Source organism: Dermacentor andersoni, chromosome 1 (genome assembly GCF_023375885.2).
Source record: "Dermacentor andersoni chromosome 1, qqDerAnde1_hic_scaffold, whole genome shotgun sequence".
NCBI classification, from domain to species: domain Eukaryota; kingdom Metazoa; phylum Arthropoda; class Arachnida; order Ixodida; family Ixodidae; genus Dermacentor; species Dermacentor andersoni.
Window position 1 is genome coordinate 326421391 of NC_092814.1, and position 27299 is coordinate 326448689.

At 47.1% G+C, this 27299-nt stretch overlaps 1 protein-coding gene across 2 annotated transcripts in view; it reads right to left on the reverse strand.

The window, feature by feature from the left end:
* Positions 1-25896, reverse strand: part of Cad86C (Cadherin 86C) — a 60544-nt gene extending 34648 nt beyond the window's left edge. Inside the window, exons 1-7 of one of the 2 annotated variants that reach the window (XM_072285570.1) lie at positions 25817-25896; positions 25533-25658; positions 24044-24184; positions 23156-23234; positions 18069-18190; positions 12484-12684; positions 6205-6366 (exon numbers count right to left, since the gene is read on the reverse strand). In XM_072285570.1, coding sequence (XP_072141671.1) covers positions 6205-6366; positions 12484-12684; positions 18069-18190; positions 23156-23234; positions 24044-24133 — 654 coding nt within the window. In that variant the 5' untranslated portion in view covers positions 24134-24184; positions 25533-25658; positions 25817-25896. Of the gene's footprint in view, positions 1-6204; positions 6367-12483; positions 12685-18068; positions 18191-23155; positions 23235-24043; positions 24298-25532; positions 25659-25816 lie in introns of those variants that run through there. The other variant, XM_050166656.3, reaches the window with a different exon arrangement.
* Between the last annotated feature and the right edge of the window lie 1403 nt (positions 25897-27299).

A 27299-nucleotide genomic window follows, 5' to 3' on the forward strand; every position in this document is an offset into this window, starting at 1 on the left:
GAGCAGTGATTTCGCCGCTAGCCTCACTGTCACTAACCAAAATCACAACAGCGGGCTTCACTGTGGGCACGAACTTTCTGAACACGAAGACAATTATTTTCACACCGCTAGACCTATTCTCGCTCGACGCAAAGTAATAAGATGGTGCATATGCTCTGAAACGGGCTTGTATCGTTGCTGTACCCTAAATATAAGGTAAACCGGCGATATTCTCGGTTTGAGGCCAAAAGCATCATTGAGGCAGGTGATAAGTGCGTAAGTGTTGCATTTATCACGCAAAGAGCTGCTTTGCCTGAACGCGAATGTGCACTGAGAAACTGTGATTGCGCTCCCTATAAAAGATAGTGGCGTTTTTTCCTGATTAAACATAGAAGTGGCGCCCTGTGTGTGTGTGTGTTCCCTCTTCGTCCACCGTCTTTGTCGCGCCTTCACTTCAGATCATGCTTAACCAACACGCCCAACTATCCATCCTAATATCCCGAAAATAACGCACAAGCCTCCGCCGCACAAGCAGCTTCTCGTCTGGGTTCACTTTTCGTATCACGTCAGCTTCAAGTCGCTGCCTCTTCACCCGCTTTCTCTTTGGGTGTCTGATAAGCTTGTCGAGCACCGCTTCACGCTTTCCATCACTGCATAATCTTCACGCATTTGGCAAATCTGTCGAGGACGCATGGCTTATATCCTTCCGCGTTTGCTCTCAGGTTCCTAGTCGTCATCAAGGGCACGTCTTGTTGTCTCTACGGCTCTAAAGTAAGTTGCACAGTAGTCTCCATCACTTTACAAACATTCCAGAAGTGCTGACTTCGTCAACGTCATCTGTTCAGTGCCTGTCAACGCATCATTACTACACACTAAGTCCTTTCTTGCGGCAGGCTTTATTATTATTAGTTTTCTTTTTAATGATGAGGGCTTTCATAATCACTATCAGTGGCTAATACAACTGTTCCATATGTGCCACTCTTTACTGTGGACTCAGCAAAAACAAGAACAAGAACGACAAGAACAGCTACATAATCGGCACCTAATTCACGCCCTGTTGCCGTGGCTGCTGAAGAACGATGACGACGACATCGGCGAGTTGCGGGAGGAGGAGGAATAAACATTTATTGATGATAGAAAAAAAAAATGGGGGGAACGGAGCGGTGCAGGGTGGGTCCCTATTCCAAGACTTCAGTGGCCACCGCGACCTGCCCAGCTTGATCCAGGAGGCCCTTCTGGGCCTCAAGGTCAGCAAGAGCGAGGATGGCCTCCCAGAGCTCCCTTGGTAAGGTGAGTACCAAAGGCGAATTAATGGTATGAGGTCTTTTGGCGCACTCCCATGTTACGTGAGGCAATGAAGGCCAGGACCCGCACCACGAGCAAGAGTTCTTGTACAAGGTTGGGTTTAGTTTATGGTGTCTACCTAAATGTGGGTAGGTATGCGTCTTTATTCCTGTATATTTCTGTGCCTCCTCCACATTGCGTAGTTTGTGTGGTGGGCGTACTGTTGTCGGCTTCATCGCTGGGAGTGTTGCCATGACAACGGGTATGTGCCACTAACTCAATGGCTCTGCATCTACATCTACACAACCGGGGATCTTATTGACTACTGGAGCGAATATTATTGTGCACTCTGAATAAAGAACAATGTGCTGTTCATCGCTTGGAATAGAAGTTCATTTTACTCCAGTACCAATCCTCAAGGAGGAGATTCTTGTGAGGCTAAAATCAAGCTGAAACAAGTGACCTGCTCGATGAGCGCGCGAAATTAGTAGGAATCAGACCGCGGTGTGCTGGCATGTTAATAACAAAAGTGAAGGAGGCAAATAGGGTCTGCTCGTTGTTAGAGAATCTGTTAGATAGGGTGCGTTTATTGCGATAGCAATTAATGACACTCCACGCGCATTTCTGCCGTTGGTGTCGGTGTCACCATGCTGTTCTGTATCAATTCCCAGGGCGATAACATCGTCGCCGCGCGCCGTATGCTGTATGTGCGAGTGAAAGTGTGCGAGCGTGAGCCGACGATGGTGGCTCAATCTCGCGCGCGCAAGGAAGGAAAGCGGGAAGGAAGCACACCGTCTTCCGTCGTGCTCAAGGCACAGGGAAGGGGGGGGGGGGGGGGCTTTTAACTGCGGCGGCGACTGCGTATGGCGCGGCTGCGGGGGCCCTAGCTTGAAAGCTATCTGCGATGGGGACAGTGTGCGCCGAGTACTGGTAGCTTCGTGTGCGGTGTGTTCTCGCTGCTCATCTCGCGCTGAAGTGAGAGGCAGCACGAAGGTTTATTAGCTCGCTGCTGTTGCCACGCTTTTGACAGCGAGTGTGCGCGGTCATCGAGTGATATGTGTGCTTGTTTACGTGTGAACGCGTGACGTCATGCTTGTTAATTTAGTTAGTAAGATAATTTTTACAACTTTATACGGCCGATAACACTACTGTCGTTACTTCGTATAGCTGTCTACTAATTTGCTATCGCAATGGATGTTTTGCCTTTCGAGCGAAACTGCGATTTTTTTTTTAGCTATACCAATTTTTTAAATATTAACCTGCGGCAGATAGCACAATTCTAACCCTTGAGGTACTCAATTACTCAATGAGGCGGCCATTACTTCTACGAGAGATCAAAATACTTAATTGAATAATTAGGATAATTACACGAATTAACTAAAAAATGTAAGATTAATTACTATACGACACATATTCCATATTACAAATTGTAGTTCGTGCTTTCGCAAGGCATATTCACTTGGAACGAATCGGCATATCGACTTAGAACGATATGCCTTACGAATCCACCGGCTGCAATTCGTAGATTGAAATTTGTGCTATAAATAATAAGTTAGAAATTTAGTTAGCCTAATTCAATTTCAATTGCACATTGTGATTTCTTGTAGAATGAACGGCCGTTGTGCTATCTGCCACAGTTAATCTTTAAGAAACTTGGTGCAGATAAAAAAAAAGGAAAAAAAAACCTGGTATGGAAGCGCGATGGATCTGAGAAACACTAAGAGCTTGAAACACGCACAGGTTTCTCTGACCCAGCGCTGAACAGATGGCTTGAGAGCAGTGCTGCTGTTCTTTCGCTCTTCCTTCATATCTATTTCCACTGTAAGAATTTTCCTACACGCCGTGGTTGCTCAGTGGCTATGGTGTTGGGCTGCTGAACACGAGGTCGCGGGATCAAATCCCGGCCACGGCGGCCGCATTTCATTGGGGGCGAAAACACCCGTGTACTTAGATTTAGGTGCACATTAGAGAACCCTAGGTGGTCCAAATTTCCTGAGTCCCCCACTACGGCGTGCCTCATAATCAGAAAGTGTGTTTTGGCACGTAAAACCCTATAACGTTTTAAAGAATTTTCCTACTAATGTCAGTCGCAAAAGGCGAAAGAATACATATATAACGGCACTACGGCCTTTCGACATATGTGTCACTGCAGCGGATATTACAATAATACACTTCTTTGTTGCTATATTTACTACGTATTTCTCTTTCTCAGTAAGCAAATAGTTGTTCAGCAGAGCTATTAGCTATAAAACAGCAAATGTACGTTGAACGAGACGCTAGTCTACGTAGAATGCATGCCAGGCCAAGAAGTGGATACATATTCTTGAGACGTGTACTTCTAGAAGATCACTAGCGTGGACTGGTTAGTACAGAGGTCAAGACACTTGTCTAGAACGCGCGAGTCGCGTGCTCCACACTCAACTGGCGACATCTAGCGATAGCATCTGGTGTGAAACAAGCTTGACGTGACCACGCGCCGCTACATTTACGAGATGCCTTGTCTTCTTTCGCCCTGCCGGTCGCCTCATGCTCCAGCAGCTGGAGCGCATTTAGACAAGCGTCCTGGCCTCTGTAAACGTTGCTGAATAGAGTAACAGCACATGGGACAGTACAAATGGAAGGAAACGGACGAAGCGCTGACTGTCAAGCAGGTTTTATTGCATTTACCTGAAGGTTTATCTGGAGCAATGGCTTAAATTTCCGGCACAGATACTTTCATTCTATAACGTGTCATCCACGAACCATTTGGGGTACGTCTTGATTTTCCGCGCAATATTACGGGCGCGCAGAAAAGGCGCATAATCAGTCCTGTAAGGACAAATGACGTGCTATATTTTCAGCTGCCAATGGGACGCTTTATGTGCTTCACATTGTAGGACTCGCACGCAAGTTTGCAATCAATGAGAAAAGGTGACGTTACGCGACGGACGTGTGGATGCTGACGTCACGTTTGAGCCAAAAGAACGGCTGTGGCTTCCACTGCGTTTAATGTATTCCACTTCGTCTCGATCAATTGGCTCCGCACATCATGTCCAGATGCCAAAAAAAAAAAAAAAAAGCACTAACCATACAAGCTGCCTATCAAAGTGCCAAAGAGCGATTGCCTGTACACCCCCTTAAAGGGAAGCTGAAAGGTTTTCCAGAAAAAATGAGTGAACATCTGTACATAATGGTTTTCAACCCTCCGAATTCGAATATCGTATCGAAATTGAGCGAAAGGAAGCGCAAATATATTTTATTTCGACGAAAAGTGCAGCAGCGGACACGCCCAGCTCGCGCGTCTCGTTTCCGCCTGTGATTGGTCGGGCGCCTCGTGACCTCAACTCTAGTAACCGACCGCTGCCGCTACACATGAAGCGCCGTGCCAGGTAGTTTGGTGCTGTTTTTCTGAGACGGAAATGGAAAATTTAGAGAGACTGCGTTTTTCTGAGGAGTTCGGCGTTACTCCCTACATGTACGTGCCGATTGCGAAGAGCCGGCCTCTCGAAGAAGCAAACGATGCTGGTGCGAGCAGTGCTTTCGACGCGAACGAAAGCAAAGTCTTGGGATCTCCTCGTGTTGGAAATGCTCTTTGGTGAGTATGTTTTTTGCAAAGCGATCTAGTGATCTCGCCGACTATCGCCGATCTAGTGAGCTCGTTTCCGGTCAAACAACTGTAGTGTTGTGTTCCTGCATGCCTCCTCGTGGAACGTAAGCGTGGATGCGATCGTCGGCATTTGTGCGCTGTCCAAAGCTGTCGGCAATCTACAAAGACGGTTTAAACGCGTGAAAAGCTTCCCGGTTCATGCAGTACGTGTAGTGACCTTCATCTGTTGACTACCACGTTGACTACCACTCACGTTGATTACCACTCACGTTGACTACCACGCACGTTGACTACCACTCTACATACACGCAGACGCACCAACAAAGGAATGCAGGGTCGATCGAAGCAGATTACGATGGCACGCACGCAGAAACAAGCGCGGTCAGGCACGGTCGCGGACGCTGCGAAGGAACGAAACACTAGAGTTGACGTCACAACACCGCGGTTTCCGGTCTCCGCTCGCATCGTCAGCATCAGCAGCAGCGCGCGGCATTCGACGGGGGGCGGAGCTACAGCGCGATTTCAACCGACGATTACGTCGCTCCTAAATGAAAAAAAAAAAAAACCCAAATTTTACCTACATGGTTTATAACGTTCCCGCATCCGTATATGAGCGTCTTATTGAATTCGACAGACTCTTCAGCTTCCCTTTAAGTCCTCTCGAGGAACCGCGGGCGCGCGTATGCCAGTTTTAAAAACCTTATCCTAGAGAAAGTGCGCCTTTGGTAACTACGAGTTCATAACTGCAAAAAGCTGCTGTCAGGGCAGATACGATGTTGCAGAGCGTGCTCAGTAGTCGACAGCTTCGCCGTGTTTCTGCGACACTGGTGTGCCTTACAGGTGTGATTGTTTGGCACGTTTTGTCCACTAGGAAGAAAATAAGTCAAGCCTGAATTAACAGGGCACTTTTTGACGCCATATTCATCCGATTTTTAAGGCTTTACGCATTACATCAATCAGATCGACTAGGCAAGTCGAATAATTGATGCAATATTTTAAACACAAGCTTGCATCTTCAGTATATTTGACAATCTGTAGTATGCTATAATGATATTAGGTTGTATTTGCTTTTATTCTGCTAGCGCGACCCCAAAAGAACACATCTACTCTTACTTAGGGAAGCATTAAAAGATAAAATTAGGCAGTTCCGTAGCATTGTAACTGGAAGCAGACTGTATTTGGTCATGCCAAGTGAAGGAAGAAACCCTACTTCCTTTCTACCTCAGTCTCCTTCGAGGAAAGTTAATGCAGCTAATACCTTCCCGTTTCCCAATTCACCACCTCCCCACCCCCCCCAAAAAAAAAAAATTAAAAAAAAAGAAAGAGGCGTTGATTTTGCGCCGACACTCACTCACCGTGAACTCGACGTACTTTGGTTCGGCTACCTCGTAGTCCAGTTTCGAGGAGTCCTGAACCAAGATGGCAAAGTCGGCCTCCCGCGATGCCGAATGTGGGTGTATGGTGAAAATGCTCTCCCCCTCGCCTTCCAGGTACAACCTGAACGTACTGTTTCGTCCCTGAAACAGAAGCCGGATGTGTAGGTTCAGCGTTTGTGCCCGCACGCACGCTGAAGCAATATGGAGTAGTCATTAAGCAAACAACCCAAACTGAAGAGATCACTGAGTCATTACTCATATATATATATATATATATATATATATATATATATATATATATATATATATATATATTTCTTGCACTTGAAGAAACTTCGTGTGAACTCGAGGAATTGAGCGCTGAAGTGACGGCGTTATATGAGTATATACAAGACATCATAGTAGGAGACAATACAATTTCACAGCCTGAGTCCTCTCGGTGCTGTAATCTTCCTTCGTCTAATTGTCGCATACTTGGCTATCACTAGTACTGCTTCGCATTTCCGGCGAAACTGCAGCCTCTCTCTTTCGCTTTTTTTGTTTTAATGTGAGTCCGAGTATAAGCGCTGCTGAGCATGAGTGCTGTTGATTCTGATTTCGAGTGAATCCGGCTTGGCCTAATTTCGGTTACTGAGTGAATTATACAGTGTTCCTCAACTGTCATGCACCAAGACTTAAAAATAAAACAGTAGCGTTACTCGAAGAAAACCTAGTGCAAATTGTTTCCAGTACAGTGCAGCAGCCGCCAGCAATTCTTTCGTTAAGGAGATTCAATTCTAACTCGAGAGGTACTGTCCTAATTTTCAAAGTGCCAATGGCTCATTTGTTGGCACCCAAAATAACATATAAATGCGATGTTTTCAGCAACATACTAAAATTGCCTACAATGTTTTTCGACTGGCAAAGAAACCTCATGAAATATGGAAAATGCCACATGAGTGCGCTCACACTCGCATCATAAAGCAGCGCCCTCAAATAAGCTGAATGAAAGCAACTGCATTGCCTGTCTCAAACCCGAAGAGGCAGCGCATCACCTTGATAATGGTACGGAAGGAGCACCAAGGGCAGGTTTCGTGGCTTCGCTGCTATTCCTTCTTCACATTTCTACGTCACACTTATTATCCGTCTCTCAAGGCCGACTGATCACATTGATAACAAAAGCCCCTTGATAACGCGGCCGAAGCGCTGCTCAAAAGCAATGTAATAGGCTTAGAATTTTTCATATTCCCGGCTTTGCACGCACCGCATCGAAAGAGTGCGCGCGAAGCTATATCTTGCGCCAGAAGCTTGCTTCGGACCAAGGACAAATTAAAGTGACCATTTTGTTTTGCATGAAAATGTATACGTGCTGCAAAAACAGGTTAGTGTCAAAAAATGAAAGCGAAATAAACACGCCAGGAAGCGACCAACGTGTAGAGAATAGGCAAAACCGATGCCGTTCAATAAAGTAAATGTACCACTTCTAAATGAGCCGAATTGGAAATCAAGATGCCCGCACCAAAAAAGAAAAGAAAAAAAATTTAGATTTCAGTGTGCCCTAATTATCTATGAATTTGTAAGCTCGTGAACACCAGCTGCTGCCTAGAGGACGTATTCTAGTAGGTCTTCTTTTGCAGCTACGCAGTACTGTGTCCGTTTTATCACATCTTCAGTGGCTTTCTTGATGACCGATGCCGGAATTCTACGGCACACATCCGTTATCCTTGTCTTTAGCTGATCTGACATCAGTCGCAATCATGTAAGCACGATCATTCACATAACCCCAAAGAAAGAAACCTAGTGGAGAGAGGTCAGGTGACCTAGCCGGCCAATTTACAGGCCCGTGCCTTCCAATCTATTGAGCATGAAAAGTCGCATCCAGCTAGTTTCGCACTCGGCTGCTGCTCTGTGCGGGTGCTCCACCTTGCTGATACCCCAGAAGTGGAAGACGTGACAACGGGACTTTGCTGAGAAACTCATCCACCACTCCTTCAAGGATTTCGTTCAGGTAACGCTATCCAGTCAGTGTATGATCGAAGAATATGGGACTGATTATAGCACCGTCGTAAATTCCGAACCACACATTGAACGACCGCTGGTGCTTGTGCCGATTGCGCTTTAGCCAGTGTGGATTGTAGTCACTCCAATAGTGTGCATTATGCAAATTTATCTGGGCGTTTCTGTGAAAATTGGCCTCATCTGTGCACATGATGTTGCTCAAAAAGTCCAGTGACTCAACGGCTTTTGTGAGGACCCAATTCGAGAAATCTAGACGATTCTACAGGTCTCTATCTTCCGAGAATTGGTGCTAGTTAAGGTGGTACGAGTTAAGGTGGTACGAGCCATCGTTTAGAGCCCTCCAAACTGAAGACTTGGAAATTCGTACCTGGGCGGCCACGTACCGCACGCTAGCATGACGGTTTGACGCCATATACGTGCGTGGGCTATAGGACTCAAAGATGAAGTCCTACACCGCTGTTTCTTGAAGCTGCCGGTTTGTCTCAGGTTTTCATCATTTCTGATGATAGTCGACGCGTTTGGTCTACCGCCACAATTCCATGACTGATATGTATTCGCTGCCTTCCTCTTGTTGCCATTTTCAGCTCCCAAGGCAAGGATCATGTTTAGTTAGCTTCTGCTCATTAGAGAAAGACATGGCGACTGGGACGAAACGAAACGCACCTTTGAACCTTTGCACTGACGTTGTCAATTCGCTTTTGTGGTGATAGGTTGTGCCGAAAAAAAAAACATTCATGAACTTTACCTATGCTAAGACAACAGCTATAACAGCTTGTTTCCAACTAACATGAATACGACGTGTTATTTCGGCGGGGGCACGGCAGATAAGGCACTAGCTCGACCACGATGTTTTTCTTTATTTCCTTTACTTCGTTTTGGGTAACTCAGAGGGAATCTGTTGGAGGGTGCTGCTTTATAATCCGGGTGGCATTATTACGATTGCTAGTAGGTAAAGCGAGGCGTGGCGTTTCTCGCGGCGCTCGACGTTTCTGCGCAGGCGCGAGTAAGAGCGGGTGCGAAAGAGAAAGTCTGAAGGCCTTTGCTCTTTGTGCATGTGACTCTGCCTAGGCACTACGGAGGAGGTTTCTTAGCGCGTGTTGTATGCGTTTGTCCGCTAGACATGCCGGCATGGCGGAGTGCGGTCGAGTTTGTTTACGCTCCGCCGCTGGCTGCCCGCGCGGTGAGGCAGTGGGCACGGACGCCCCATTTGGTGGTCGCTGTCTCCGAAGGGGCAAGTTTCCGCCTGGTGTTGTATAAGTCGCGGGTCGGTTTTTTCGTCGCGACGATAGGCTGCAGATTTTTACAAGCACTGCTCCAGGAGGGCGCATGTAACCGGCAAACGGAGGCCTTAGGAGAGCACCTGAGGTTATATTAAAGCAGGCGGCGCAGGATCTCCTGGGCACCCAAGCGGTAGCGGGGGGATCAAAGTTGGAAGCAGGGCGTCCCGTGGGTTGGGGCCGCGGAGGTCGAAGCTCGCCAGGGGGTGTCCGCATAAATAATTGTCTGTCCGCAATAGCGGACAGCCGATCTTATACACCCCTGGCACGCGCAGGCCTCGGCGAGCCCCAACCCACGGACCAGTCCGGGTTCTAGCTTTGGCGTCCCCGTTGCCGCTTTGGTGTCCTGAAGGCGCCGCCAATAATGCGAAATAATGACCCGTTGCTTAGAGTAGTAAATAAAACACAATTGAATAAATATAATTACGTCCAGCCGCCAACTTGCGACGCTAAGTTTTGCACTACCGCGCCCCGCGACTTCTGCCGGCACGCCTAGGAACAAACGCATACAACACGCGCTAAGAAACTCCTCCGTATACTGCCTAGGCAGAGTCATATATTCAGACAGCAAAAGTCCCCAAATTTCCTCTCTCGCACCGGTTTTTACTGGCGCATGCGCGCAAACGTCCGGCGTCTCCGCAAGTGACACGCTCCGCTGTACCTACTAGCAATGGTAAATACGCATCCGGGCGGGGCCCAGTCACGTGGTATTCTCCATATTTCGCTGGGATTTATTTATCAGTCGAAAAAAAATTGTGCGCAATTAGTACGTCGCTGAATATAGCGCAGTTGGATGGCCATTGGCTGTGCCTTCAGGTTTTTTTCAAGTAACGCATTGCTCTTCTTTTGAATCTTGGTGCATGATTGTTAATTGGGACATCCTGTATATATTTGACTTTTCATGCAAGTAACGACGTTTCCATTCCTAACAAGTGTTGTAAATTATTAGAAATGTTCTCTTTTTTTTCATTGGTCGTTAGCATTGCTTACTGGAAAGAGAAGCAATACCGAGACACACAACATTCACGTGCATTTCACATGCCATTGATAAAAGACTGCCGAAGAAGTCACTGGAGTCTAGTTTTTTTTTCACGGCCAAAAAAGCACACAAAGCAACTTGAAGAGTGCGAACATACAGACAACATATTCATTCTCTAGGCCTAGGCTATCTATACCTTTAGAAATAATTTTTAATTGGCCAGCTCCATCTCTTTAAAAAATGTAATAAGCTTTGTCCTATGAGTATATTTAAATATATTGTACATTGTGTATTTTCGGTTACAGTAGGCATTTAAAACAATGTTCAAGTGAGAAAATACGGATTAGGCAGCCACCGCTAGTGCTTCTAATGCGCGTGTCCTCCTATTGTCAGGATTTGGAGAAATCAAGCGAAAGTGTCAATTAAAAGCCGTGCACGTCCGCCTGCAATGATGCAGTAAGCTATTAGCCCAGTAAAATTGCAAGTGAAAAGGTCGAGGAAAGTCAAAAGAAACCTCAAATGATGTGGGTGAAAAGCTCTGGTACTGGCACTTTAGGTGTGTGTGTGTTTGGGGGGGGGGGTTCCAGCGGTCTCTTCTTAACGTCATTACCAGGCCACTCGACGCCATGAGTGGGTAATGTCCATTACACGCCCTGATATTAGAGTTAACAGTTGTGGCACTACGGTTGCAGCTGCGCAGCGATGCTACGCCGCCACCATGTGCGGGCGTCAGTTCGTTTACCCGGCGACTGCAAGGAGCAGCTGGGACTTCCAATGAACGGAGGTGGCGAAATCGAAGGCTGACGTCATCAGAAGATCGTCTGACATTGTGAGCCGTCTGAGCCTGACCCGCGACGCCGTCACGTGCCTGAATTAAGAGCTCAAGAATTTGCAGTGCACCATGTTGACGTTCTTGTTTCAGTGGCAGATGTTTGCTGAGAGAAAAGACGCTGTCTTTTCAGGAAGACTTTCTTGGCAACCATCAGAATAGCGGTTGTTTGGAGGAGACCCGCCAAGAGCCTTGCGTCTTGTTCAGAGCACGTCATAATCGCGACACTGTTATCTACATCAGGATCGTGATCATGGTGATGGCTCACTTTTAAAGCGAACAGTATTCTTGGTATATTCAGACCGGGTTTTTCTTCCAGATATCTAGCTATCTAGCTATCCCATCAAAAATATGGACCGATCCTGGATATACTGCAGTCTAAAAATGTGAATCGTTCGCGAGGGTATGTGTCACTACGCATGTGCCGCTCTTCAGTGAATCTCTTCGGCGCCAACGTGAGACACTGCGCATGTGCCATTTGGTACGCGAACGGTGACGCCGCCACAAGCCCCAGCGTGTTCAGAAGGTAGCGTGAGAAAGGAGCTCAGATGCCGTACACGCGTCCTACATGACGCGTTTCGGCTAGTTGCATATTGGGCAGTCACGGTAGATTAATTACGTACGAATTTTTCTCACCATGAATACCAACAATATTAACCGCATTTCTTCTTTAATATACCCCACAATTCATATTAACAAGAGTTATTGTTTTATCTTCTCTTTACCTTGCGAAATTGCCTTTTAGTTTCCATCTTTTTGTGTGTGTGTGTTTTCCTAGTACCGCTATATTCATGACGGATCTCTGGCAGTGGGTTCAGCCATAACACCCCTAACCAAACCAAACGGTTTGAATAAAAAAAATTATGGGGTTTTACGTGCCAAATCCACTTTCTGATTATGAGGCACGCCGTAGTGGAGGACTCCGGAAATTTCGACCACCTGGGGTTCTTTAACGTGCACCTAAATCTAAGTACACGGGTGTTTTCGCATTCCGCCCCCATCGAAATGCGGCCGCCGTGGCCGGGATTCGGTCCCGCGACCTCGTGCTCAATAGCCCAACACCATAGCCACTGAACAACCAAGGCGGGTAAACGGTTTGAATACAACTGTTAGCATCAGGAGTTAGATGCGAATTCAAGATAGGCACATGGCGTGTCCATACGCCTTCGACTCACCTGGTCTCGATCGTAGACCCTGGGCAGCACTCCGGGCGCCCACTGCACAGCCGTCGAAGCAGCGCTGTGCTCGGCCACGAAGCCCACGTACGGCCCGCTGGCGAACGAGGGCGCGTGGTTCTCGCGCGACATGAGCACCACGGCTAGCTGGGTGGACGCCTCCATCTCGGGATACTCGGCAGTACCGGAGCTCTCCCGCGCCTGCAATGCGGATAAGTGCAAGTCCCGTGCTGTGCACAAACTTATTTGCGTCCAATATTGATGAGCTTTAGTACTGCCTACGTTGCGTACACACAGTGGCATTGTGCAAGCGCTACATTTTGCACAGTGCGCAAGCGTGGGACGTAACAAGAACGAAATTTCATACATACTTGCCCGGCGCGTACGTATCCGCGGGCCCCCATATTCACCAAAACCTCTTACGCTAGAATTGTTCGTAACAGAAAATGGCAGTCAATCCCCATGCTGGAAATATGTTTAGCGAAGGCACCCGGCCAATGTCAAATAACACTTATGAGTGAAAAGCTTTGTGGATGCGGCCGAAAAAGCTAAATAAAATGTGGCTCGAGAAACCCGCCGCCATCTCTTATATTGACACGTGCACTTATCTTTATCGGGCGACCACGTTTCGCCGCCTAACAAATGTAATCGCACAGCGCGGAACGCGCCTGCATGTATCCGAAGTTTCTGGAAAGTTATCGATGCTTCTACCCGGCTGTCTGTTGTCGCCGAACCTTGTGTTATCTGATTTCATCGCGTGACGCGAATGGTGTAGAACTTTGTGGAAGGCACGCGGGTCCGAACGATTAGTCTGGAACATTCGACGACTGCTGTATAAAAGCCGACGCGCTTGACCCGCAGATCAGATTTCCGACGATCGCCGACCGTGTTCGCCGCTATCGTTGTGCTATAAAGGCTCGTTTATAGTCCGACGTTATCGGCGCGCGGGCGAGCGTCGTTCGCGGTCAGTCTCGCTACGTCGGTTGCGCTGCGCCAGGCGAGATGCCATCTCCTCTACACTTCAACGCGCGCGCCGTCGGCTGCTATCTTCGGAGCATGCGCAGAACGTTTGCCAAGTCGTGCGCCGTCCGCAAAAGCCGTCTACGGAGTTGTGTTGGCGCCTTTTTCTTCGCGCGCAATGCATTGTGGTGCGAGAGTTCCGCCGACTCCGACGCGCGAATGGCTCAGGAGCCATATCGGCGCCGGGCCCGTCGGGGCGCGTCGGAAGCCGCCGGTTACGTTGGCTGCGCCAGTGCGCCGGACTATAGAGGGGTCGTTTTCGCCGACGCGACGTAGCGTGCGCGCGCGCGGGCGTTACGTCGGACTATAAACGGGCCTTAAGTGTAGCCTGCTTTTGTGGGCACAGGTTCGCCCAATAAAGGTTAGTTTTGTCTTTCACAGTATTGCAACTGTGTTATTCAACGTCACCACCACGTGACAATATGGTTATCAGCGTGTTGAAATCTTCGAATTGTGCGTGCAGTGAAGTGAACGCGAATATGTAGCATTACCGGGACGCCACGTACGCCACAGTGTTTTCCTATTCACAGCACTGTTAAAGATAAATGGATAGAGATAACGCACAATTTTTCACCGTGCCAGTTGTATACAACACTATAGCGAACTCCGCGATGTCAGTGTGCATCCTACCCCTATCACTATCGCTTCGCCGTTTATTCGTAATGTGTATGATACCACCCGTTTTCGGGTGAACGCAACCAAAGAGCATTTTTCAGGTGAAAACTCCATGTTTGTAAAGGCATATGGACCGCTTTGTCGTGGCTGTTTCCAATCTCGCCCGAATAGGCGGGGCGCCGTATCATATACACACGTCGGCTATCAGTTGTGTTTAGAATGCAAAACAAGACACCGAATTTTGGCCACCATCATCGACCGGGGCGAATCCTGGAGCCTTTGCATGTCACAATGAAAAGGACGCTGACAGCAATTGTTCATTTCGCATTTCTTGGCGGAGGTGGGAGTCCTGAAGTTAGTCAGTCCCATGGACGCTGCAATTGTGTCGAGTACATTTTATGGGTTTCCTAATGCATAGTACTCCTGCGTTGGGTAACAGTTGTGTGACTAACATTAGTACATGTCAGAGCCTCCAGAATCACAACGCGTGCATCTGCAGCAGCTACCGCGGCAGATCGCAAGTGATTACCTAGTGATTACGATATTTCATTTGACCGTCTTTAGGATCCATGTAAGACACATTACTCGGCTTCCATCACATCGTCTGGCTTGCCTGCCTACAATGAGGTCGTGTACAACGTACAATCACTAGCACACTTGTCTAGAGCGTTCGAACGCTGTGCCTTGAGGCTGCACTGGCGCCTTCTACCAATAACGCTTGGTTCTAGGTAGCTTGCATCTGAGCATGTGCCGTCAAACTGATAATAATGCCCTAATTTGTTTCGCTTTGCCGGTTACCGAGGCTTCAATAGCGGCAATCACCGGCGATCGCCTTCGAAGGCACCGCAGGGCCGCTCAGAAAAAAGCACAGCTAACACGCCTCCGAGCACGTTCCTCTGATGAAAGTTTTGCTATGTGTTTTTAAGGCGACAGCCTCAAGTGGCTCGTTGCGCGATGGCCTCGAAAAAAAAAAAGGAACGAAACGCGGCGTCTAATCGAGCGGTACAAAAAAAAAAAAAAAAAAAAAAAAGCGCACATGACTTTCTCCGAGCGAGCGGCGGGTGGAGAGGGGTACGAGTGGCGCGCGCAGACAGAACAGGTGGTGCGTCGATGAGGACCTGCGGCGGCGGCGGCGGTTGTGGCGACAGCCGACTGCGAAGCGAGGGAGACGGCGATTGAGGACGCTCACCCGGGGAGTAACGGATTGCGCTGTAGGCCTCGGAAGTACGCTACGGCCGAACATGCTCGCCAAGCGAGAAACGAGGTGCAACTTGCGAAGCGGCAGGAGCAAGGCGTTCGACCGCGAGTGCTGCTTTCCCCTGCTGAGAGGATGCAACGTGTTTGTGTTCGGTTTGCATTACATATTTGTAACCCTTACTGGTGACAAGCATGCTGCACCTTTAGGAAGTGTATTAAATGCTCGCATGTGTCGTTGAGGGGGACGACCTAAGGCGCCACACATATACGTCACACTGTGTCTCGTTATGTCTTGCAATAAGTCTGACCGCTGCGGTCGTATAATGTATGACCAAGTGTGCAGCAGGCCTTCGCCTACACGTGTTACAGGAGGGTAACATGCTGCCGACTTTTTTCGCTTTTGCTCCCCCATCCTGCGGTGCCTTCACCGGCGATCGCAGGTGATTGCAGCTGCTCAGCAGCTGAAGAGTGCTCTAGTGTGCTATTGACTGTATGTCCACATGATTCCACAGCACCACGGCAGCCTGCCATTTTACACCTGCTAGCAGATCGCCATCGTCTTTGTGATGTATGAACCAAACGAATGTACACCTCACTATTTCTGGCGTCAAAAGAAAAGCTACAGTTTCGTTAACATTGCTAAAACAAGCAACGCTGCAATTTTTTCACGAGGTGCACAGCACCCAACTCCATGTTTATACTGGTGGTTCTCTTAAATTTTCAAGTTCGGCAGAAGCAGCTGTCATTTCAGCGACGTCTGTTGAAATCAAGCTCGACGAGTTCTATGGGAGCGGAGCTTCCTGCGCTTCCAGTGGCACTTGAATTTACTCTTCAGGAGCCATCTCATCGCTAAACTATATTTTGCGACTCGAAGGCAGTTCTTCAAAGTACAATGCACCTCGGATCTCACGAACAACTTGTGTCAAAGATAACATATTTACACAATCGAGCAACAGAACAAGGACACGATATACTGTCTGATAGGCTGTCGGAACACTGTGGCTTCAAGGGAAGTGATTGCGCAGACCAATCCGCCGATTCTGCACAGGACCATGGCAGACATGAGTTAATTGCACTCGCAAGGACAGACGCTGCAGCTAGATTTCGCTCCATGGAAAGCGACAGTACATTGGCCGTGAGGACTTCAACGCTATTCATGAACAGTCGCTCCTGGTTTCTGACTTGAAGATTTACCTACCGCCTGGGCTAACAAGGTATGAAGAAACTTCGTTGTACTGGATGTGGCTTGGTGTCGCGTTTTCCAAGTCATACTCGTTCACAATTGGATGGACCGGCAGCCCTACCTGTGACACTTGCCACTGTGAAGAAACAATGTCACATTTCCTATGCACCTACCCACGTTATAGTAAGGAGACAAGTGCTGTGCACCACGTGCGTTAGAGGCACTGGACAGCCGGCCACTGTCAGAGCAAGAAATTTACAGTCACTTAGGTATCCTTACGTGATTTGAATGCGAAAGGATTATGACACTTCTCATAACTGGATACGTCCATGATACGTGACGTCATACATATTCACGTGTCCTTCACAACTCTACCTTAATCCACCTTGTTATAATTGGTATCCACCCTAATCCATCTTGCTCTAATTTGTACCAGCCTTAATCCACTTCAATACACCTCCATCCACCTTGCTCCAATTTGTACCAACCTTAATCTACCTTAATCCTCCTTAGCCCATTTCAATCCGCCTTAATTCCCTTTTATTCACCTTCATTCACTTTATTCCACCTTCAATCACCTTAATCTAACTTGTTCTAAGTTTAATTCTATGTCACTGCTCACGTCATACAACACGCTGCTGACGTCACTGATGATGATGATCCTTGCTACTACTCGCTGCGGACAACGCAGGCTTTTCTGCCTCACGGGACATACAATGATTTCGCATAAACAAATACTTGGACAGTGGTCCCAATGGATATGTGCGCTAGAGGCAGCCAGCGCGCTAGTTCACTTCGTACGGTCAACGGGCCTGCGAGATAAGCCGTGATAGTGCTGTGTGCCCTACAATTTTGTGCGCCGATTCCCGATTCCCGCTTCTCATTCTCTCTCGCTATCTCTTTGAACCCCTTTTCCCCCGTGCAGGGTTTGGTAAAAATTACTGGGTTTTACGTGTCAAAACTACGATTTGATTATGAGGCACGTCACAGTGGGGGACTGCGGATTAATTTTGACCACCAGGGGATCTTTAACGTGCCTCCGATGCACGGGACAGAGGCGTTTTTGCATTTTGCCCCCATCGTAATGCGGCCGCCACGGCCAGGATTCGATCCCGCGATCTCCTGCGTAGCAGCGCAACACCATAGCCGCTAAGCCACCAAGCCACCGCGGCGGGTCCGTGCAGGGTAGCAAACCAGACTTTTACTGGTCAGCCTCCCTGCCTTCTCTTCATTTCTCTCTCTCTCTCCTCTACCACTATATCGTAGCGAAGGAAGCCTAAATGCCTACGACCCCAAAGCGCTGTAGTTCGGGGATCGCAGTGTCGACGTGTGCAGCGTGACAATGTATGGCGTCATTGGAAAAAATAAACAGAGCTAAAAGCAAACAAAAACACCCATTAGCGCCACCCTGAGCCTCACAGTATTAATTGGGTGGTAGTTCACGCGCTGAGGTGGAGGCCTTCGTGAAAATTATACAGCCTGCTTGAAATGTGGCTTAAGAGTAGCGTACGAAACAAATATTTTGGTAATTATGATACAGCAAATATGAATAAAGTGTCAAATCACGCACCATGACTTTGAGGATGTACACGGCCGTGCCTCCGTACTTGTCGGCCAGCTCCGAAATCGGTCGAGTCGTCTTCACTTCGCCAGTCTGCGGGTTGACGCCGAAGTGGCTCGACCAAGGGTTCTCTGCGGTCGGAAGGTATAAAGTGTATACAATTGTGACGAACGTAATACCTACGCAGAAATCATTCCCGTGACTGCATAAAAACCGCAAAATGCTTTTGATTTTTCTCATAAACGAAAGAGAGTAGTAAATATATATTTTTTTTTCAGTGCAGATACAATAAACTGCACACCAGCATTTTTGTATACGCTCTTGCACACCCGCTACCAATGTGCACCTTGCGTGTTCTTTTTTTTTTTTTCGTCTTTTATCTGTCGTGATGGCTCATGCGCTATGACGTTGTGCTGGCAAGCACGAGGTTGCCGTTCCATCGCTTCTGTGGCGTCCCTATTCAGAAGGGTCGGAATGCATAAACGCTCGTTTACCGTGCTTTGCGTGCACGTTAACAAACTCAGGGGGTCAAGATTAACCCGCAGCCTGCCAAATACATGCGGCGCCCTTCATAACCCACTGCACAGCTTAGGGGCGTTAAGCCCTACAATTTTATTTTATTTATTTATCGGTTTTGTTTATTTTCAATTTTATTTATTGTTTTTGTTTCCTTCCCTGTTTACTTCATTTCCAGGATGCCCTCTCCCTAATATATAGGCAACTAGCGTGACAAACTGACTGGTTTACACTTTGCTCTGTCTGACGCGGTGTCTCTCTCTACGTGACGCAAAACTGTGTGCGACTATGTGGCGCACGGAGAGGGTCTTACATTTTTCAATACTGCCTTCATTGCTTCTTTTTCTTTCCTTTGTCTCATCTTTCATACCCTTATTCTAATTTACTCTAATCTAATTAACACCTATGTCCTTCCTCACCTTTTAGCTCTCTCCCTTGGTCACACTAAGCCGCTACTACAATGGAGGCGAATAGAAGAAGCCATACTTGTTGTAAAAGTGAGGCGCTGCACTTCACTGTAAGATATGTATGCGCTCGGCATGGATACAACAGCATAATTGCTATAGCGAGTAATTCGCCAAGCATTTATGTGCATCTTTTCAAAAATTTTGAACTTTGTCATTTAGTCCTTTTTTTTTCTGCAACACTCCTTACGCCCGCGCGGTGCTTCCTTCACTACTATTAAACTAAAACTTCAAAGCTGCCGCGGTGAGGCAGAAGCTTATGTCACTGCACGACAGCGATCGGCGGATTAATGAGCGTCGCGAAAACGCACACGCACACAGGTGCACGCACAGGCGCGCACGCACACATGCACATACACACATATACACACATACGCACCCACACACATATGCACGCACGCATACACACATGTACACAGACAGACACACACTTACGCAACACGTACGCACATACACGCACACATAATATTGGTACCTACAAAGTTGTAAAATTGTACAAAGGAGACTCAAGCTGCATGGTTGCGTATACAAAAAAAAAAGATCTTTCGCCTGCAGAGCTCATTTCGTCATTTCCGTTATTCAGAGCTTCGAGTTGTCAATTATGTCGCCCCGTCAATTATTTCGCCCCAACCTCATCCCCTGCTACCTTCCTGGATAGCTAAATTTGTCAAGCGGATACCCAGAAAGACTACGTTGCGAATTTCCGGAAATCTCATTGAGCTAAATTTCAGACCCCCTCTCCCCGTACAGTTTATTCGGCGTAGGACTGCGTACGTCGCCTATGCGTAGTAGCGTATAGTAGCGTATGTCGCAGAAGCCAGGAAGGTTCATAAAAAAATGGTTCGTTCCAGCGGTATGACTAGCCCTTTGTAAATGCATTTTTGGTGAATAGTTAGCACAAAATAACACCAAAAGAGTTCAGACGTCTGCTCGGCCTGTCCCTGAAGCGCGTCACGGGCTGAATGACATTGCGGTCGAGTTTGCCAGCGCGATGCTAGCGCGTCGTGGACGTGACCGCAACGTCCGCGCAATTTCATACCGGTTAGCATCACTGTTTCGTCTAACCGTTCGTGCAGGGGTGCTCGAGGCTTGCCATGAACGGCCCTTCTTCCGGTTCTTCTTTTTTCTTTCTTTCTTTCTCTCTATCTTTCTCTCTATCTTTCTATCTTTCTTTCTTTCTTTCTTTCTTTCTTTCTTCCTTTCTTTCTTTTACATTGTTTTGCGTTTACTCGTTCTCATTTGCACGCATGAGAATTGTTTCGCAAGGCGCTGGTGCTATTTAGAGTAGTTCTGAAAGCGCCGAGCGGTGTTGCTCTCAACGTGACCTTATAAGAGCTAGGATGTCGTCACATTTAATTTCGGGACACGACAAGCAACGGGGGCGGGTGGGGGGGGGGGGAGAGAAAAAACAAGCATATGGTTCTTCATTATCTTCTGCGGGTTGAGTAAGAGGTGGATTCTGACACAGCCTACCTACCCATGCTTTTAGATCTAAATAATAAAAAAAAAGCACTATGTGCGCTCCGGGGTTTTCCGGTTCGTTGAAAACGTATATTAGCTGTCGCACTGGCATCGATTACACCAGTCGACAGAATGAATGAATGAATGAATGAATGAATGAATGAATGAATGAAATGTGTTGTCCTGTAAACGTAGACAGAAGTTGCGCTTTGTTAAAGTTATTTCAGTGAATGTGTTTGTTCAAATGGTGCACGGTTTCAAAGAGCTAGGAAACTTTAGGTATTACGGATGATTTGTTAAATAATAGATTTTACGATCGACCCAAGGCTGGGCCGTGAGAGACGCCGCACTCGACGGCGGCAGATTAATGGCGGGCACCCGGCGCTCGTCAAACTGCAGTAAATTTTAGCTGACGGGCGTCTTTAGGCCTAAACTGTCGTAACCCGACGGCCAAGCTACAGAGCCACGACGTCGGTTATTTATTGCATGAGGCATATCAGATTACTTCACAGGTAATGAAAACTTTTGCACGAAGAGCACGTCGGCTGTTGATTTTGTATGAAGCGACAAGCGCAAAGCAATAATCCAGAACGGAAACACTTCATATCCAATACTTATCTGCGCCAAAAATATGCAAAGGGTGGCCCTTAGATGACATATTAACTTGACAAAAAATATACGTACGAAACTTGAAATGTGGACAATATAGGCACAATTCTAAACAGATCACTTTCTGAAATATGCGTGGTGTTCTGCAACCAAAGGTTTAGGCTGGCCCTATAAAAAGATCATGCGCGGCGTTGACTTCGAAGTATTTAGGGCAGCGTATCCACCAAAGGCTAAACTTATGATGCTCCAGCACACGAGCCGATTGCAAGGCACTAGCACCTTCGTGTTTACTGGTGGATCTACAAGAGAGAGTAATTTCATGTCTGCTTAGCGCATCTTGGTGCACAATGAAAGTAGGAGTTGCCGTTTATCACACAAGACATAATCGGTAAAACTGTTTAGAATTCTCTAGGCTGCCAGACACATTGCTGCCAACGAATTCAATGGCGCTGGAGTCATTGGCTCAATATTATTTTGATGCCGATTCCTGCTCGCTATCATATGCGGTTGCAAGTACATTGACCACCGCTTTATCATCCAGCCATCGAGTTGTTAGTTCAGTGGTCTCTAATCACACTGTACAAATGAATGTGAAGAACACGACTGAATGGCAGCTGTTTCCCACTCCTTGAACTTGATGAGTCATCTGGCATTAGTCCCGTTTCACGTCAGAACCGTTCTGCCGAAGCTGCGTAGGGCGCTATCTGAAGATATGTGGCCAGCATTGCTGTGTCGAGCAGACCTTACACTGTGGCGCTCTGTAAACTTAAAAACTGACCTTACATTGGGTACCCTTTCAGTCCACGACTGTAGTTGCCATACACACCTACTGCTTGAGAAAATCGACAACCTCCAATTCCCTCTATACTGTGACACCACAGACGCTTCTGTGGAGCACCATCTGACTGAGTGTCCGCAGTATGACTAACAGCGAAACCACCTGTGCGAGATGTTGAGTCATTTGTACAGACTTGCAAATTTTTTTTCTGAAACAAGTACGCTAGGTATATGGTCGTCCACGTTAAATAGAAATGCGCTTTGACAGAAGTACGGGATTTGCTTGCTGACAGCAACACCATTAATTTGATCTGATTTGTTGATTTCTGCTAACTCTGCTTACATTGCTCTAATGGATACGTAAACGGCATGCAACAAACGACGAGGACAGCAGTAAAAGCACAAGTAAGAAACACACACACACACACACACACACACGGGCACCAGCTTCAATGAACCTAATAGCCCAGACTAAAGTGTTGATTGTGCTTGTATTGGGAATCCAGGACTACTCGAACAATATGGAATTAGTGTGAGCGCGTAAATAGTGTTTTACTGCGCAGTCAACATGAAAATCTATTGCCTAACATGTGTGCATATGAGACGCCTGTATGGATAGCTTTATTCTTGTTTTCTTTACATTTAAGTTTTTTTTTATGGACATAATGTGTGTCTGTGGTGCGTGCGTTAAAAAGTAAGATTAAATTCTAGGGTTTTACGTACCAAAACCACGATCTCATCGTGAGGCCGGCCGTAGTGGCAGATTCCGGAATAATTTTGACCACCTGAAGTTCTTTAACGTGCACCCAATGCACGGTACGCTGGCGTTTCCGCATTTCGCCTTCATCGAAATGCGACCGCTTCGCCCCGGATTTGATCCCTCGATCTCGTGCTTAGCTGCGCAACACCACAGCCGCTAAGCCACCGGCGGGTGTGGTGTGCGCGTGTTATATGAGGAAAGGGGCATCCTCAATTTCTCAGCTGTCTCCCCAGTAGAGTTGAATCGTGAAATAAAGCAAGGGACATAGAACCGGACGTAGACGAGCAATTGTCTACGTCCGGTTCCCTGTCTCTTGCAACGTTTCGCGCTTCAACTTTACTCAAGGATTACCAATTAGCCCAATCTCAAACCACGCTTTCTATCGGGATAGCCACATCGATATAGCATACCTTCCAGTTTGCCTATACAGTTAGTGAACAACAAAATTCTTCACACAGCACACATTTCGCAGCCATGTGGAATGCCACTTTGTCTTATGGGTTCAGTACCTTTGTCGAGTAGATAGGTCAGGTTCCTGGGATTGCCGTAGTCGCCGTCGACTGCTGTAAGTTTCAGAACGCTTGTGCCCTGCAGAAAAAATGAAATGCGAACGCCGATACATTAAGTAGTGGAAAGAGAATTTGACAAAGAAAATAAAGAAAAGGATGGTCATAATGAGAATAATAATTCTGTTTGCTAAACTGCAGTTGGGTAAGGTATAAATAACGACAAAAAATGAACTAGAAGGCGGCGCCCTCTCTTCCGCAAGTTTACTGACGAGTGTATTCGAAAAAGTACGAGCGGATAACTATGCTTAACATTAATAGCAAAGTGAATGACCACGCTCGCGATCAATTAAAACAGTTAGATCTTTACCTGATCATTCATATGCGTGAGGTACGCTAGACTGTCGCTTGTGTCTCGAGTGGGAAACTTTATGCCATCGAATAATAATTGAGCCAGTCACGCGGTTTCCAGCGTCATTATATACTTTCAAGGTTCGTATATTTTAATTTAGGCTTAAGTTATTATAAAACGAGCTGATAATAGGCACGAGACAAAAAAAACCTATTTCTTTTAAACATCTTGACGTTACGATTTCCCTGTAAATCCTCTAAACGTGCAGCTTTCCTGATGCAGCACCAGGCACAAGCAGGAAGACGTCGATCTGTTTACGGAAATCGAATTCCTGCGTGGGGAGCTTGAAAGAAGGACAGGAGAAGACAAAAAAAAAGAAAAGAAAACGCCGTCATGTAGTGAAATTTCAGCTCCCGTCGATGAACCAGACGCGTCTACACGAATTTAATCAGAGCCCCTCGGTATCTCGCGACTTACATGCTATCGTTTGTTGCTGGCCGGCGCACAAAGGCACGCGCTGCCATAAAAGTTATACCCACGGGTGGGGCCGAGTCCGAGACCGTGACCACAGGCGGGACGTCCAGGAACCGCGGTGGTGTGTCTGGCACGTCCTGAGCCACCACGGCCATGGACAACACGGCCACGTTGCGCGTATCGTAGCGCTCGTCCGTCCACGCGTTCTGCAACGAACGCCGCGCGCGCAAACCGTGAGGCACGCTCAGCGAAGCTAGTGTCATGCATCAAAGCTGGTCCCGCCAAGGCGTTTGGTAACGTAATCGCTGGTTTATGCGCTTCGGCGCACGCAGAGGACCTTCGAGGGTCGCAACGCAGCGCGGGTGCGAGGTGTGTGACAAAATACTTCACGCCCTCGTGCACAAAATGAGCCTGCGATTAGCGTGCATCTGTAAAAAGTTCACTGGTGATTCGTAAATTACGAACATAGCCCTCTGAGGAGCGCTTTTATTCCGGTCGGTTGGTTGTTCCTCAGCGAAATGACGCAAGCCACTCCTCTGGGGGAACAAATGAGAATTGGGCGGTTGGAAGCGTCAAGAGAATAAATGTTCTTTTTGGGAATATATTATGAAACGAAATAACAGGGAATCTGGAAATTAGGGGCTATCCATCTGAGATGTGCTATAAATAATGATAAGTAAGTAATATTGTTGTAAGTACAAAGGGGAACAAGAGAAAGGAGAAATTTTAGTATGAAATCATTCCGTGCGTCGCTCAGAAAACCGAGAGTAGAGCCACAAACGTTAGCGTGGCTGAAACCAAGAAGGGTAGCACCAAACAAATGTACCATTAGAAGAGTAAATGTCATGCCATGAATATCAAAGGGATACTCCCCCAAAAAGTATTTTGAGTTGAATTAGAAATTAACTTATTGATGACTTCAAGCCGAAGGTACCGTACTCTTTTTGCACGACCGCGGAAATGGCTCAGAAACGTCGACACGAACGAATACGACTTCTCTGCGATAATGCCGCCTGAAAGCGTCCAAGAGTATACTAGTGTGAAATAACCTCACCAAGCTGTTCGAAGTATTTTTCCTTCTAACTATCTAACCGCAGCTCCATATGGAACAGTTAGTTGTACAAGCGGAACTGGCTTGCAGCGAGTTCCGCTTATCTAACTTATTAACGCTAACTAACTTATCTTAACTAGCGTATACGCACGATTCCGTGGCATGAAGAAGTTGAACGTGCAAACAGGGTCTGCGGTTGGAAGCTGAGCTAGAGAATTTCCGATAATGTGTAAACTTGCTTCCTTCAGATGAATACACTGATAAGAAAGCAGGAAGCTCGGGTACGGCGGGGGTATGTTCAGACATGCCAACAGCAGAATTCGTTCACGCGCTTGCTGTTCCCGGTGAGCACACAAGGCCCGGAATCTGCGTATTGGTGAGCAGTCGCCCGCACGTGCCTCTACATATTTCAATGACTTGTCTAAGCGTTGTGATTAGAGAAAGCGGGGCACTGGGAAACGAAACCGAAATCGAAAGGAAAAAGAAGAGGCACGCAGCCTCACCAGTGCGAGGATGTCGAGTTCGTACACTTTACGGGTCTCGTAGTCGAGAAGCTCTATGAGTTGGATCACTGCCTTGCTTGTGCCGCGTGGACCAAACTCGTAGCGGATCTTGAACTTGTCTGAACCCTGTGAGCGAAGAGAAAACAGTTTCATTTTTTTTTCTACCGTTTCAATCGACAGCCTATTCTTGCACCACATCTTAGATATTCAGCTTATTCCACGCACTATTCCTGTCTGAAAGGGTCCTGGTAACAAGAGATAAGAAATAATGATTTACTACATACCCTGAGTTCAAAGGTCACCGGCAAGTTGCTGTTATCTCGCTCTCTCGCTGTCACGTATCCGATGCTGCTGTTTACTTTTGTGTTCTGCAAAAACGAGGATAGTCCGTTAACGGTTCTAAGAGTAGTCACCAACCACACAGTGTACGATATAAATACTATGCAACAAAGAATATGTTGTGTGTATGCATTTCGTATGACTTAGGAATTCTTTATCCGTATATGAAATTATGATTAGGTCGGTGATGCACAACTTCTACAGGAAGTTGCACATTCCTTTAACGCCAATAAAACCGGAAAAGACACTTTCTCTATGCAAGCACATAAATCTATGCAACAATTAAGTAAACGCCACAGCACTTCTCATCACGTGCGTCCATTTTCCTCGAAAACGCCGGCGCATCGGGCACTTCTGATCTTTCTTTCACCTTCGCAGGCCCGCAGCGTCGAACTTCTGTAGAAATGGTGGCAATGAAAATGAGAGTCATGTGTTGGATTGTCACTTCAAGACAATGCTGAGGCATGTTATTAACGCCTAGCAGCACATACTTGCTGGTTTGAACATGCACCCTTGGTTAAAACCACAGGCGCTTTCCACTTCCAACTAGCACCAAATTATGTGATGATCTAACCTGTTCTTAGAATTCTCTCGAGTTATGTTTACTTAAACCTCTTTCAACTACCCGCATTTTGTCTTACATTATTGTGCCTTTTATGCGGGTATTTCAAATGATTTTCTTTCCGTGTGTGTGTGTGTGTGTGTGCGTGTGCGTGTGCGTGTGCGTGTGTGTGTGTGTGCGTGTGTGTGTGTGTGTGTGTGTGTGTGTGTGTGTGTGTGTGTGCGTGCGTGCGTGCGTGCGTGCGTGCGTGCGTGCGTGCGTGTGTGTAACCGTTGTTTTCTAGTCAATATATTAAACCGTTGTTATTAATTGGTTCATATTTGCGAAGTCCTCTGTATATTGTCACTATTATTGTGTGCCAGTTTTACAGGAGGTTAGTTTTTCTATTACTTCGGAACCTCCCTTGCTAACTTTTCTCATGCAGTTTTTGTACGCTGAAATTGATCAATAAACCTGAAACCTTATAAAATAACACAATGCGGATAATGAACGCGAAAACTGCTCTCCACTAGCACCATGCACTGTACATGTCGTGCACGGAGAAGGACGGGTAAGAATATACGCAGTATAGCACATCACGGATTTGCTTTATCTTCACTCCTTTGTCCCCATCTACCTCCTCTGTTGCAATTTTTCTTTCTTTTTCCTTCCTCTGGCGTTGAAGTAGCAGGCGAGAGAAGTGTTATTCAAGCCGAACTTTCCGTCAATAAAGTCTGTCTACGATTAGAGAATTTCGAGCGTCGTCGTGTACGAATGTGTGCGTTACCTTGTCTGATTTCTGCCCAGTGTTTTCTTCGACTAACGGCGTTACTCGTTCTTGTTTGAGCACCGTTTAAGTGCAACATTATGCAAGGCTTACTTAACCG